The 14,241-nt window shown below is 33.9% G+C and overlaps 1 protein-coding gene across 2 annotated transcripts in view; it reads left to right on the forward strand.

Annotated features, from left to right (window-relative positions):
* Chn1 (chimerin 1) overlaps positions 1 to 14,241 on the forward strand; it is a 174,372-nt gene that overhangs the window by 82,405 nt on the left and 77,726 nt on the right. For both annotated transcript variants that reach the window (XM_071619377.1, XM_071619378.1), the window contains one exon: positions 13,709 to 13,997. In XM_071619377.1, coding sequence (XP_071475478.1) covers positions 13,709 to 13,997 — 289 coding nt within the window. The remainder of the gene's footprint in view (positions 1 to 13,708; positions 13,998 to 14,241) is intronic.

The following is a 14,241-nucleotide window of genomic DNA, read 5'->3' on the forward strand; positions in this document are numbered from 1 at the left end:
TTGTCTTTTGTTACTTGTATTTTTGGTGTCATATCCAAGAAATCTTTGTTCATTCCAGTGTCATAAAGCTTTTCTTCTAGGAGTTTTATAATTTCAGGTGTTGTTGTTTAGGTCTTTGCTGCATTTTGAGTTGATTTTTGTAAATGGTATATATAAGTTTATTTTGCATGTGGACATCCAGTTTTCCCAACACTGTCAGTTGAAGAGATTATCCTGTCCCTATTGTGTAGTGTTGGCCCTCTTGTGAAGAGCATTTGACCATAATACATGTGGGTTTAACTTTGGGCTTTCTTGTCTATTGGTCTATATGTCATTCTTTATACCAATACCTTATATTTTTGATTATTGTGGCTTCACAGTATATTTTTAAGTGAGGAAATTTGAGCCTTCTAGCTTTTGTATTCTTTTAAGATAGTTTTGCCTAATAAGGGTCTTTTGAGATTCCACATGGATTTTAGGATATTTTTCTATATTTGCAAAAGTGATGTTGGTGTTTAATAGAGGTTATGTTGAATGTATAGATTGCTTTGTATGGACATTTTAGCAATATTAAGTGTTCTAGTCTATGAACATAGATGTCTTCTCATTTATTTGTGTCCACTTCCCAGTTTTTAATTTAGCTTTCAAGTTTATTAATATTTTTTAATATTTATTTTTTAGTTTTAGGTGGACACAATATCTTTATTTTGTTTTTATGTGGTGCTGAGAATTGAACCAAGTGCCTCACACATGCTAGGCGAGCACGCCACCACTTGAGCCACATCCCCAAGCCTTCAAGTTTATTAATATTAATCTGCTTGATAGATTAATTATGAAGCTCTGAGCCCTCATAATCCAACCATTATCTAAAAGCCCCCCCTTTGTGCATATGAGACTTTGAGGGACATTTCAGATAATCGCCTCCTAAAGGCTCCGTCTCTTAATGTTGTTGCTCTGGAGATTAAGTTTCAACATGAATGTTGGAGGGGGTCACTTAAACTTTTAAACCATAAAACCTCTTAAAGTTTTTGGAAAAGTTTAAGAAGGATTGATATTAATTCTTCTTTCGTTAAAAGAATTCTCTGGTCCTGGGCTTCTCTTTGTTGGAAAATTGTTGATTACTGAGTTCATCTCCTGACTTGAGTTACAGTTTTCTCTTTCTTTTTAATTCATTCTCTATAGGTTGCATATTTATAGGAATTTATTCATTTCTTTGAAGTTATACAACTTGTTGGAATGTAACTTTTCATAGTAGTTCCATATAATCTTTTTATTTTTGTGGCATCAGTTGTTATGTCTCTTCTTTTATTTCTGATTTTAGTCATTTGAGATTGCTTTTTTCTTAATTAACATAGCTAAGGACTTATCAGTTTTGTTGGTCTTTTGAAAAAACAAACTCAGTTTTGTGATTTCTTTCTTGTTCTACTTTCTATTTTGTTTATTTCTGCTATAATCTTTATCATTATCTTCCTTCTGCTAATTTTGAGTTTTAGTTCTTTTTTTCTAGTAAGGTATAAAATTAGTTTATTGATTTGAGATTTTTCTTCTTTTTTAATGTAAGCATTTACCACTATAAACTTCCCTCTTAGTACTGCTCTTGCTGTGTCCCTTAAGTGTGTTTAAATGTTTTCATTTTTCTTAAGATATTTTCTAGTTTTCCTTGTGGTTTCTACTTTCACTCATTGGTTGTTTAGAAGTGTGTTACTTAATTTCCATATTTTTTAATTTTCCTGTTTTCCCTCTGCTGTTGAGAACTGGTTTCATTCCATTCTGTTTAGAAAAGATACTTGATATGATTTCATTCTTCTTAAATTTCTCAAGATTTGTTTTGTGACATAGCATGTGATTGGTTCTGGAGAATATTCCATATGCATATTTCAATATCTTACTTCCAAAGATGAGAGAACAACTATATAGGAGATCAGTAAGGAAAGAATTTAAATAACACTACAGACTAAATAAGCCCAACAGACATATACAAAACACTCCATCCAAAACCAGTGAGAATATATATATATTACATTTTTTTAAAATTCTTTTTTAGTTGTAGACAGACAAAATACCTTTATTTTATAATTTATTTTTATGTGGTGCTGAGGATCGAACCCAGTGCCTCACACATGCTAGGCAAATGCTCTACTAACTGAGCTACAACTCCAGCCCCACAGATTACATCTTTACATTTTATTTATCCATTAATATAGTTTTATTTCTTATGCTTTTGTCTTTTAAAATCTGCATCAGAATTAAGTGCAGTATTTGTATATTTATATATTTAAATATACCTACTTATTTTTATATGCATGGTGTAATATGTGTGTGTGTGTATATATATATATATATATACACACACACATATACACACATATAATGTTTACTTCATATATTTGCGTGCTCTGATATCTGATGTTAAATACATATGTTTATTGCTATTGCGCTGAGAACCAAACTCAGGGCTTCTGAGCAAGCTGTCTACTACTGAGCTACATCCTGATTTCATTTTGCTGATTGGTATCTTAGCATTTCTTGTAAGACAGGTGTGATAGTGTTGAAATCCTTCAGCTTTTATCTGGAAGAGTTTTTTGTTTGTTTTTTTTAATTTCTTGAAGAACAAGTTTTGCTGAATATAATACTCTTGGCAGTTATTTTCTCTTTACACTTTGAATATACTCTTCTACTAGCTTTTAAACTGCAAGGTTTTGACTAAAATATGTGATAATCTAATTGATGCACCCATATACTTCCCCCCCCCCGTTCCTAATCTTTTTGTATACATTTTTATTCTTTTCTGAAATCTCTCCATTGTTTCTATAAATACATACTAGTTAACATTTTCTCAGTTAATTCATATTTCCATAGACATGGAGCTTCCTTTTTCTCTTGCTGTTTTCAAGATCCTCTTTGACTTTTGATAGTTTGATTGTACTAAATCTCATGGTGGACTTCTTTGTGTGTATTTTGGTTGGAGTCCTTTGAGCTTCTTAAACTTAGTTGTCAGTTTCCTTTCTCAAGTTATATGCAGATATAACATTTTATATAAGGGACGTGAGCATTTATGTACAAGTTTTGGCATCTGTGGGAAGTTTTGCAACTGTCTCCCGTGGGTACCAAGAGACAACTACCTAGCAAGACAGGTATTAGTCCCTTGACATTTCTCTGAAAAGCCCAAACACCATATGCACACTCCAGCTCTTCTCCGTCCCTTCTAAGGGAAAAGCCACATATCGGGCATCTTTTCCCAATCACATGGAGCTGTGCTGGACTCTATGCAGCACTACAGGTGCTCTATTGATGTACCAAGATGTCCTTACTGTTTTGCTTTCAGTGGGCCCCCTGGCATCCAAACAATGCTGGTTCCATTAGCGCTATGAATCAGGAAGAAAAAAAACTAGTTCCTCAATAAACCCTCCAAAATGAATAGTTTTTATTCTTCTCCCACCTCACACAGAAGCCACAAGCAGAACTGAGCTGAGCCAGCCTGGGCGAGATGTTATGTGGATAAAGTGAAATGGTTTTCTTCCTCTTTCAATACAGTTCTTCTGGGCTTTGCATTTGCCTGGAGTAATACAGCTTTTTAACTGGTTTCTGATGTTCTTGTATTTTGGTCCACGTATTGATACGCTGCCCTTATCTTATTGTACTGTTGCTTTTGGTTTACTCCCACACAGATACACCCATATTGTCCTGTCTGCTTGAGTCAAGCAGAATAGCTGTCCTATGAATGTCTCGCGTTATCCCCAGGCTAAAAGAGCTGCCTATGGTTCTTGTTCTTCCCTCCTCCTGCTCCCCATCTGCTCTTGTTTCAGACAATTGTATTAGCTTTTGGCTCTGCTTCAGCGCTCAATTGTAGTCATTCTCCAAAACAGATTGACCCCTCCTGCTAGGATTTTGAAAATTTTCACTGAGTTCCAATAGCTATTTGCTGCCAGGTTTCGGGGTTCACTTAGAAATCTGTTCATGACTCAGGTGTTTTGATTTTTTTTGAGTGGTATCTAATAATGCAAGGTTATATTTGAGTGTATTGAATACATTTACACTTGTATCATAGGATTATTAATTTGCTTTCTGAAAAGATCTTTACATGTTCCTTGAATTCCTAGGCAGACATTAACTATCTACAGTAAAAGTCTATTTATATGCCTGTCTCTCTTTTTAAAATGAACTGAGGTCCTCCCAGGCAAAAAGAAAGTCTTATCTTGGTTTCCTTGAGCCTTGTACAGTGTTTGGCATCTACTGAGCTTATTCAGTAGAATTGCATTGAATTTTAAATTGTCAGATTTTGAACACTCCCAGTGATGACATTCTTTGCATAAATAAGAAACTACAGAAAGTCATTTTTATCTAAGTATTTTTTTAAATTTTTTTTTGTTTTAATTAGTTATACATGATGTACTTTGATACACATAGATGGAATATAATTTCTCATTTTTCTGAGTGTACATGTTGTAGAATCACATTGATCATGCAGTCACATATGTACATGAAGTAGTAATGTCTGTTTTGTTCTACCATCCTTCTTATCCCCACACCCACTCCCCTCCCTGCCCTTCACTTCTCTCTAACTAATCTAAGGTGACTGTATTCTTCTCTAGTGCCCTGCCCTGCTTCTTGTGAATTAGCATCCATATATTAGAGAAAACATTCAGCCTTTAGTTTTTTGGGATTGGCTTATATCGCTTAGCATGATATTCTCCAACTGCATCCTTTTACTGGCAAATGCCAGAATTTCATTCTTTAGAACTGAGTAATATTCCATTGAATATATATATAATATCACATTTTCTTTATCCATTCATCTATTAAAGGACACCTAGGTTGGTTCCATGGTTTAGCTATTGTGAACTGAGACGCTATAAACATTGATGTGGCTGCATTAATATAATATGCTGATTTTAAGTCCTTTGGGTATAACATGGAAGAGTGGGATAGCTGGGTCAAATGGTAGTTCCATTCCCAATTTTCTGAGGAATCTCCATACTGCTTTCCATAGTGGTTGTACCAATTTGTGGTTCTACCAACAATGTGTGAGTGTTCCTTTTGAAGTGGACAGATATTCATGATTACTTGGCTGTGTTGCTCTAGAATATATATAGCTCAGTTATGTGGCATTTGATGATCTTTTTGGCCCTATGATTTTTAAACCAATATAGATGCTCAGGGACTCAGGCTTGTGTCCCATCATCTACAGCTGTAGATACTTCTTTATTTAGTCAGAACATTAGACAGTCCTGGAGGCAAATTTTGGCTCCTGCATTCTCTCTATAACTTTTGACAGGTTACTTAATCTCCCAGAGAGTAGGGGTGTAGCTCAGTAGTAGGTACTTGTTTAGCAAAATGAGGCCCTGGGATCAATCTGCAGAACTGCCTCCCCCTGCAAAACAACAACAACAAAAAAAGTCTCCCTAAGACTGTTTCCTCATCTATAAAATGAGGATGTAATAATAATACCAGGTAGATTTGTCTGAAGGATTATAAAGGTCATTGTACACACAGAACCTAATATATATTACTCAAAAAATATTATTAAAATTAACATACCAATACATTACTATTGTGTAAGCCTTTTGCTTATTCACCTTTAAAAGGCAACAAGGGGCAACCAGAGTTGTGATGATGTTCTTTGTTCATCTAATAAGTTAATATATCTTATACCTAATACAGATGCATATCCTTTATTTAAAATGCATAGTATTAGAAGTGTTTTTGATTTTGGATTTGGGGGGAATTTTGGAACATTTGCATATATATAATGAGATATTGTGTGGATGAGATTCAACTCTAAACACAAAATTCATCTATTTTTCTATTTACTGAACACATAGCCTAAAGGTAATTTTATATAATATTTTTAGTCTCCATTCATTTTGTCTGTAAACTGTCATAGTAGGTCACATATTGAATTTTCTACTTATGGCATTATGTCTGCACTCAGAAAAATTTGGATATTGAAGCATTTCAGTTTCCAGATTTACATATTAGAAATGCTCAAGGTATATCTTCACTAGAGACAAGAAGCTGGGTAAAACAGCCCCAGAAACAGAGCAGCAAATACAAATATGGTTTATTGCTTCTCTACATGTAGAAATCTTGGTCTGACTATATTTAAAATCTGCTGAGAACACTATCCATCATTTAAAAATTAAATTAAAATTTAATTAAACTTGGGCATTCAAACACAAAATAATATATGCTATGATTCAATTTATATAAAATAAAAATTATAATGATAATAAACAGGTAAGTGGTTGAAGGACTTGGGACAGGTGGGTGAATTGCGAAAGGACAAGGGAAAATTTGGGTAAGTGTTTAAAATATTCTGAATCTTGACCATGACAGTAGTGTCTGTCAAAAACTCATTGAATTGTGTACTTTAGGTGAATACACAGTATATCATATATAAAAGATGTATTAATAAATTGATTTAGGGGGGTACCAGGGATTTTTATGAGAAAAATGTAGTATTTTGCTGATTGTAAATGAACACTGGATACTAAATTTAAAGGTATATACTTGTTCAAATTTAGGCTTGTGTCCCGACATCATCAACAGCAGTAACTTTATTTATTTGGAAATCAAAGTGTTGTTAATGTTAGGCTTCCAAAATGTGTCCTTGAGGCTGGAAGTAAATGGGAAATGACTATCTGTGACTACTCAGCACACCAGCTCCATGTGTTTATTGCAAAGGAGTCATCAATAATCCCCATTAGAGTCTATTTAACATAGTTTTATATAAAACATTAATAATTTCTTCAGTCTTTTTCTCCCAACTTTACAGTGGGTAAAAGTAGCAAAGTGGAAGAACACACTTTGTTTCAAAAAACAATCATCTAGTTGTATTTTGATAGTGATCTTCATAAATGGCTAAACCTGGAAACCACATTTTATATTTTTAAAAGAGGATTTTAAAAATATAAAACTAGATCTGAGAACTAATTTTTCAATATGTAGGGACATGTTACATCATAGAAGGTCAACTCAGTACACTACAATAGCTTCTGGGATATTACTGTATTCACATACTATACTGTATTCACATGATATAGTTGGGTCATCAAGAAAAATATTAAATTTATTCCATATGTGATACTTAGAATGTATAATTTATGATTAAGTAAAAGCATCATTGTATAAAGGAATTAAACAGGGATATGAAAAACGTGTATGTGAGTGTATAGGTTTGTGTTTGTACATACATTTATACTAGTGTATGTAAAGAGCTCTACAAGCACTCATACATGTATAACTATGCTTTTGTATATTTTTCTTGTAGTGTGAATTTTTATACTGAAATTGCACACTGATTTTGAGTAAGATTTTAATAACCTTTTAGTAGAAGTAATCACCAGCTCTTGAATAAGACAAATCTATTTTTTAATAATACAAACATATTGATTTTTTCCTGGACCTTCTCTGGTTTTCAAAGGTTAAAATATGTGGACAATACTTTTCTGTAAGTAAAAATATAAATTTATGTGGTAGATGGATACAATATTTAGTATGCTTTCTCTGGTTTAGTACTAAAATGAAAAAATCATAGCAGAAGTTATTATAATTGGTTCAGTGCATTAGAAAAATTGTCTTTTAGTGTTGATATGGAAAAAAGCTTCATGTTATACAGATCATTACACTAAGAGCATTACAGATATGAATAATAAACTTTATTATGGTAATTATCACTTCTTTTTAAATTATGTCCCATAAGACTATAATCATCTGGTTGTATTTTGACAGTTCTTTGTAACTCCCATGTGGTTTTTTTTGGGGGGTGCGTACTGGAGATTGAACCTTGGGGGACTTAACCAGTGAGCCACACTCCCAGCCCTTCTTGTATTTTATGTAGAGACAGGGTCTCACTGAGTTGCTTAGTGCCTTGATAAGTTGCTGAGGCTGGCTTTGAACTTGTGATCCTCCTGCCTCAGCCTCCTGAGCCATTGGGATTACAGGTGTGTGCCACTGCACCTGGCTCACTCCAATGTGTTTTTAAAAATTATTTTATTATTATATATAGTTGGCCAACTTAGGGGAAAGTATTAATGAAACCATTCCCTAATTCTTTTCAACAGATACTTACTTAAGGACTAATAGGTACCAAGTACTGTGTCTCTGGTACTTTAAAGGTGGGCAGAACAAACAATTGATTCTCAAGGAATCAGAATTTGCTAAAGTGTTCATTCATATATATATATATATATATATATATATATATATATATATATATATCTCCATTCCCCAGAGTGATTCCTCTAGATAATATATATTTTACCTAGGAATATATTACATTACTTAGGATATATATATATATATATATATATATATATATATATATATATATATATATGAGAACACTGCTGCCATTTGTTATTTTTATGTCTACATCTGTTCGTATGATAGTGATCTTCATAAATGGCTAAACCTGGAAACCACATAAATTGCCAGTAATATAGAAAAATTGTATACATACCGTGATGGTTAATTTTATGTGTTTAAGAGACCTTAGCACAGCATTTTTTCCCATATTTAGGTGTATTTGGCTTTTAAAAACTGATTGTTAGTTCCAAGATTTTGGGAGAAGCCTAACAATTCCAGGATGATGTCTCTATTCTTAAGTCTTTTCAGTTGGGTTAATCAGATTTGGCAGAGAAGAATCTTTCATTCTCTTGGCAGGAAAGGTAGAAGCTTTCTGAGAACCTAGTAGTGAAAAGAAACAAAAGCCTCAATCTTCAGTATTTAAAACAATACAATCACTTAGTGTTTTCAGGATGATACCTCTTTCTTCAACTCTGACTCGTGTTTCTCAATTTGCATTCTCTCTGTTTCATCCAGTCCAGAGAACAGAACTTAAGTCTTCTGCCACAGTGGGGGAAGGGGTAACATTTGGGACAGGGCGCACATGAGGCATGGAAATATCTGCTTCTTAACCAGACTTTCAACTGTCCTTCTATACCAGTTCCACTTTCCAGAGCTGTTTCCACCTTTGGAAATTTAGTTAGCCAAATGGGTTTGCTTCTTCACTGAAAATTATTCCTTCTGCCAAAAAAATATCATCATAAGTTGACATGTTCTAATATTTTTGCCCCATTTTACTATTCAAAATTATATAGCAAGATAGATAAAAGCCATATCCTAACAAAGTTTGAAGTGGGAAGTATTTTAAAGTTATATATAACTATGTTCTCTCTCTGTTTATTATAATTCATCTAAATTATTTTTTAGTATTTAATTGAATGCTTTATGATGTTTTTGTTTGTTTTAACCTGTCTCCCAATGGTATGTTTATGATTATATGAATTTGAGATATTTATATTTATTTCACTATTAGATCAGCTTCTTTAACTCTGGGAAACAGCACACAAATATTATCAATAAATGGTTTTTATATGTAGGTTGTTGGAAATACTTCTAACATCTTATTATTAGCTTAGATGAGTATGTCTTATATGTTTTGTTTTCTGTTTGTTAACAAAAAACATCTGTTAGCTTGGAGATTTCCTTTGAAAAGATATTTCCAAAGAACTTTGGCCTCAAATCAAAACTAATTCTCAGTTTTAGGAAAAAGTGAAGTAACATTCCAAAGTCTATTCTTTATATACATTTCCATTGTTTTGTGCTTCTCAACTTACTATTTTTTTTTAATGCTGGGGATTGAACTCAGGTCCTCATGCATGTTAGGCAAGCATTCTACCAGTGAACTACTTCCCTAGCCACAGATTGAACTTTTATGAATATGATTCATTTACTAAAAATGAGAAACGACTGAATTAAGGTTTTTGCTTATTTTTTTAAAGTTAGAATTACACATTTTGAAATTCACCTGAATGCAACTGGGCACAGCTTTAAACAGCTTTTTAAAATATGAAAACCAAAACCTGGAATCACTGGAGTCAAAGATCCTCTTTCTAGGAAGTGGTAATTATGCACAACAATAGCAGTTCAAGCCATATTATCTCTGTCTTTTCTTGTTACTACAGTACCACTTTAGAGAAAATGAATCTTTGTCCTGTTAAACTCTTTTTAAAAAAAAAAAACATTTTTTTAAAGTTGTTGATAGACCTTTATTTTATTTATTTATAAGTGGTGCTGAGAACTGAACCCAGTTCCTCACACATGCCAGGCAAATGCACTACCACTGAGCCCAAGCCCCAGCCCCCATGTCCTGTTAAACTCTTGAGCTTATATATTTTTCAAACATATTCACTAAGGAATAAACAGCTATTGGTTAAGGGCAGGTGCAGATAATAAATATATGGGAAAAGAGGAAAAGAAAATTCTATAGAAATGGAGGGGAAATAATTTACTTTAAGAATTTTTATACATCTGTACTCCACAGTGTAGAGGTCAGTAGTTGTCACTAGATCGATATGATATATACTATTTTCAATACAAGTCTGCTTATTTACCTTTCTCTGTTGGATTCAGAGAACACAGAGCACATGGGAAAATTGTACTTGCTTCTTCCCTTGCATTGTACTCTGTGGTAGGCCCACTCTGTTTAACCATGTAGCATAAATTTATTCAGGGACATCCAGAAAAAAAATTTACTCAGAGTTCTCCTTCTTTTCATTGATTGTAAAATGAACTAGGGCAGAGTTGCTCCTGTACACCCAGGATTGCGCGTTGTTGATTTAGCCATCTTCCAACCATACTTATTGGCTGTCTTTTCTGTTTTACTTCATTCTCCTTTCCTCTGTATGGGCCTAAGCAAACAGAGAAGAGAAATTCCTAGTCATTGAGCTTATCGTATATGTAGCTTTGACTTGAGTATTCTGATACAATCCTCACAACCACATATTGGTAGGATGAGTTATTTTTTAGACAGGAATCTGCAGAATGATTTCCCCAACTAGAAAAAGGCAGATCCAGGATTTAAATTCATATCTATCAGATACTACAGTCTAAGGATTTCTGTTAAACATACAAGGGACTGACCTTTGTATGTTCCTTGCCAAACCCTGTTTCAAGATGCAAGGATGCTTTTGCACTTGGATATAACTCTGCAATCTTATTAAGCAATGCATCTTGGTTTTTATAATGTGAAGAGATGTGGGATTCACTTGGTTTCATTAATCTCTTTACAGAAACATACATTTTCTTATAAGAGCAAGGCTATGGTACACTTTTACATTTGATCTTAGCCAAAAGGCCAAGAAGCAATTATACATACTTTTATAGTCATTTTTTAAAAATCAGTCTAAAGGTGAACATTTTTAAAATTCAGCATTTTGTGGTTTTGTGTTGATCTGTTTTTATGTTTATTCCCGATTGGAGTTACCAAGGAACAGGAACTTTATAATGAACTTCCTAATATTATACACAGTATCTGGGTGCTTTGTTAAATAATTGTTGAATAAATTTCTATCATCTGCCAGCAATAAACATTCATAAGGAAGGAGTTTTTTTTCTTTACCCTTATATCTGGCATCCTCCCTTTTATGACTTTTCTTAGGTAGAAGACACATCCATTTCCCACCCTTCTCAAAGATTTTCTGTCTGCTCTCCCTCCACTTATGATCCCACAAAGTACTACATGCTTTTCAAATCAAGTCAAGGTAGTACAGTTTCTGACGCCCTATGCCATCATGCTATTCTTTATGTAACTTCCTAAGTAAAAGTGCAGTTCAGAGTAGGCAAGGAGAATGTGCAATTCCCTTGGTAAAAATAATGCTATTTCTTTTTTTAAAAAAATCAAAGTGGCTGGGGTGTGGCTCAGCGGTAGAGCGCTTGCCTCCCACGTGTGAAGCACTAGAGTGGATCCTCAGCACCACATAAAAAATAAATAAATAAACAAAATAAAGATACTGTGGCCATGTATAACTAAAAAAAATAAAATAAAATAAAAATAAAAATTCCAGTGGAAATTTGTGTGTGGGGGGGGTTGTCTTTTGAGATTAAATTTTAATTATGAGTTATTTTAGTAATTGGATAGCTCCCTTAAGACTGAAAATGTGATTGGACTGGCAGGCTAGAGCTGAAGTGCAGACTGTGGAGAAATTGGAAGTCATGAAGAGTAGTTCTTCAGGTTACTGAGCTGAGAAAGAAAAATGGACAAACTTAATCTCTTTTCACCTAACGCCCTATTAGAGCCAGAAATCCTCTCCTTGGTTAGATTATGAATAAGCTTCTTGGAAAACACTAGGAAGTGCAACTTTAGACTTCCACTCTCAGTCAATCCATCCTCACTCCTTCTGAAGCCAGTCCAGTCCTTTTCCCTTCATGCTGTTTTCCTCATACACCTCAGATTTCAGAAAACAGTTCTAATAAGTGACTGACACCAGTGTTTGAATAGTCTGTATTTTAAGGTCCATACTGTTGGTGGAAATGCCCACCATAAAATGGTGAGGCCTTGCAGGAGTCAAGTGGTCTGAGCACTCTTTGATAAACCATACTATGTGTGTTAATTGTAAGAACTTATAAAAATATTAAAGTGGCTTTCTATGTTTATTTATAAGTAGCAGATAATGTATATGGACAGCAAGTAGTATGTTAAGCTAAAAAACCTTAAAGTTTAATTTTCATATGTGAATTTTACCTTCTGAGGCTTTTAGACTTAAATTATGATGTATATTTACTTGGGAGGAATGGGTCTTTAACATTTGAGGAAAGTGAAGTAGAGATCAAGAAAGTATAATTATATGGATCATTCACATGAATGCAAATCAAAATGATTGCTTTTGAAGAACCAAAATGGATAAATTATATGTTAAAAGGTCCAGCATAAATAGTATGTTGGACTCGAGATTACATTATTATTAAAATCTAATTTGTTTAGGCAAATCCTTTCCGATTTGTTTAGTTTTTAATTAAGCTCATTCATGTTTATCTTCAGGAGACCATGACACAGGCAGCCATTGGTGCCACTTGGCATCAGCTTTTTTTAAAGTTAGTGTACTTTCTTGCAAGGATGCTGATGCCAGTCATGCCAGCTTGGATCCACTTCTGAGGCTTGCTGCAGGACACAAAATACTGAAATTATCATCAAAAGAAACCATTCTTCTCCATTTGTTAAAGCATGTCATCAAAGCATGACTCAAAACTGAAAACAGAGTTTCTGTAGGCTGGTAGTATATGACTTACATGCCCTATATATTGCAAACATTTCTTGCCCAGCGTAACCAGCAGACACGGAAGAATGTGTATAAAGGAAGAACACGTCTTTGGTCAGAAATAACAAAAGTGTGTTCCTGTGCTTCCCTCCCCTGCGTGACTCAGGTTCTGCTCTACTTTAAATGATTATTGGCATCATACTTTGCCCTACGTGGGATTTTCCTGTTAAAAGACGTGAATGCTGGGGTCTAAAGATCATTAAATTTTTTACTGCAGAAAAAAATGTCACTATGGAAATTTCATGTATTACAGCAGTAACCAATATTGAATCTGTTTTGGTAGGGTATGAGGTGTATTTTCTCTTGTTTTTCCTATAGACATAATTTAGTGACTTAAAAAGATAAATAAGAAATAAATTTTCCTTCTAGGAAAATTGGCATGCTTTTGGCTAGTTTTCCCCAGTTATTGCAAGTTAATTTTTGTATTCAAAAATTTAATTTTACATATTCCAAGTGATTCATGGAAATTGGCCACAGCTTATTTAATCAAAGAGACATACACAAACAAAGCAATAGGGTTTTTTGTTTGGGGTTTTTTTTTTCTCTCTCTCTCTTTTGATTATTTTGTTTCAGAAAGAATTCACTTGCTTACTTTTCTTAAAAACATCTTTCCCATTTCATTGAGGCAGATTTGGAAGTCAAACCAGAAACTTCAGGCTCTACTACGATGGCAAGCACTTTGTTGGGGAGAAACGCTTTGAGTCCATCCACGATCTGGTGACTGATGGCTTGATTACTCTCTATATTGAAACCAAGGCAGCAGAATACATTGCCAAGATGACGATAAACCCAATTTATGAGCACATAGGATACACAACCTTAAACAGAGAGCCAGCATACAAAAAACACATGGCAGTCCTGAAAGAGACACATGATGAGAGAGATGCTGCAGGCCAGGATGGGGTATCAGAGAAAAGGGTAAGCTACCATGAAACCACACCTTATCTTTTTCTGTTTGGGGGTCCTTTTCAGAAAGCCATTATTGCCAGAAGGATTCATTTTTCCACAAGTGCTTTAAGAAGTAAAATCATTTTTCTTAATGTCTTGTTTCTGTGATGCTGAGCTTTGCATAAATCTATTTCTTGTTCAGCTAGAATATGCCAGTTATACTTTTGAACTTCTGATTATCTGCTATTTTGTCAGTTTTACGGTTTAAAAAATG

Source organism: Marmota flaviventris, chromosome 11 (genome assembly GCF_047511675.1).
Source record: "Marmota flaviventris isolate mMarFla1 chromosome 11, mMarFla1.hap1, whole genome shotgun sequence".
NCBI lineage: Eukaryota > Metazoa > Chordata > Mammalia > Rodentia > Sciuridae > Marmota > Marmota flaviventris.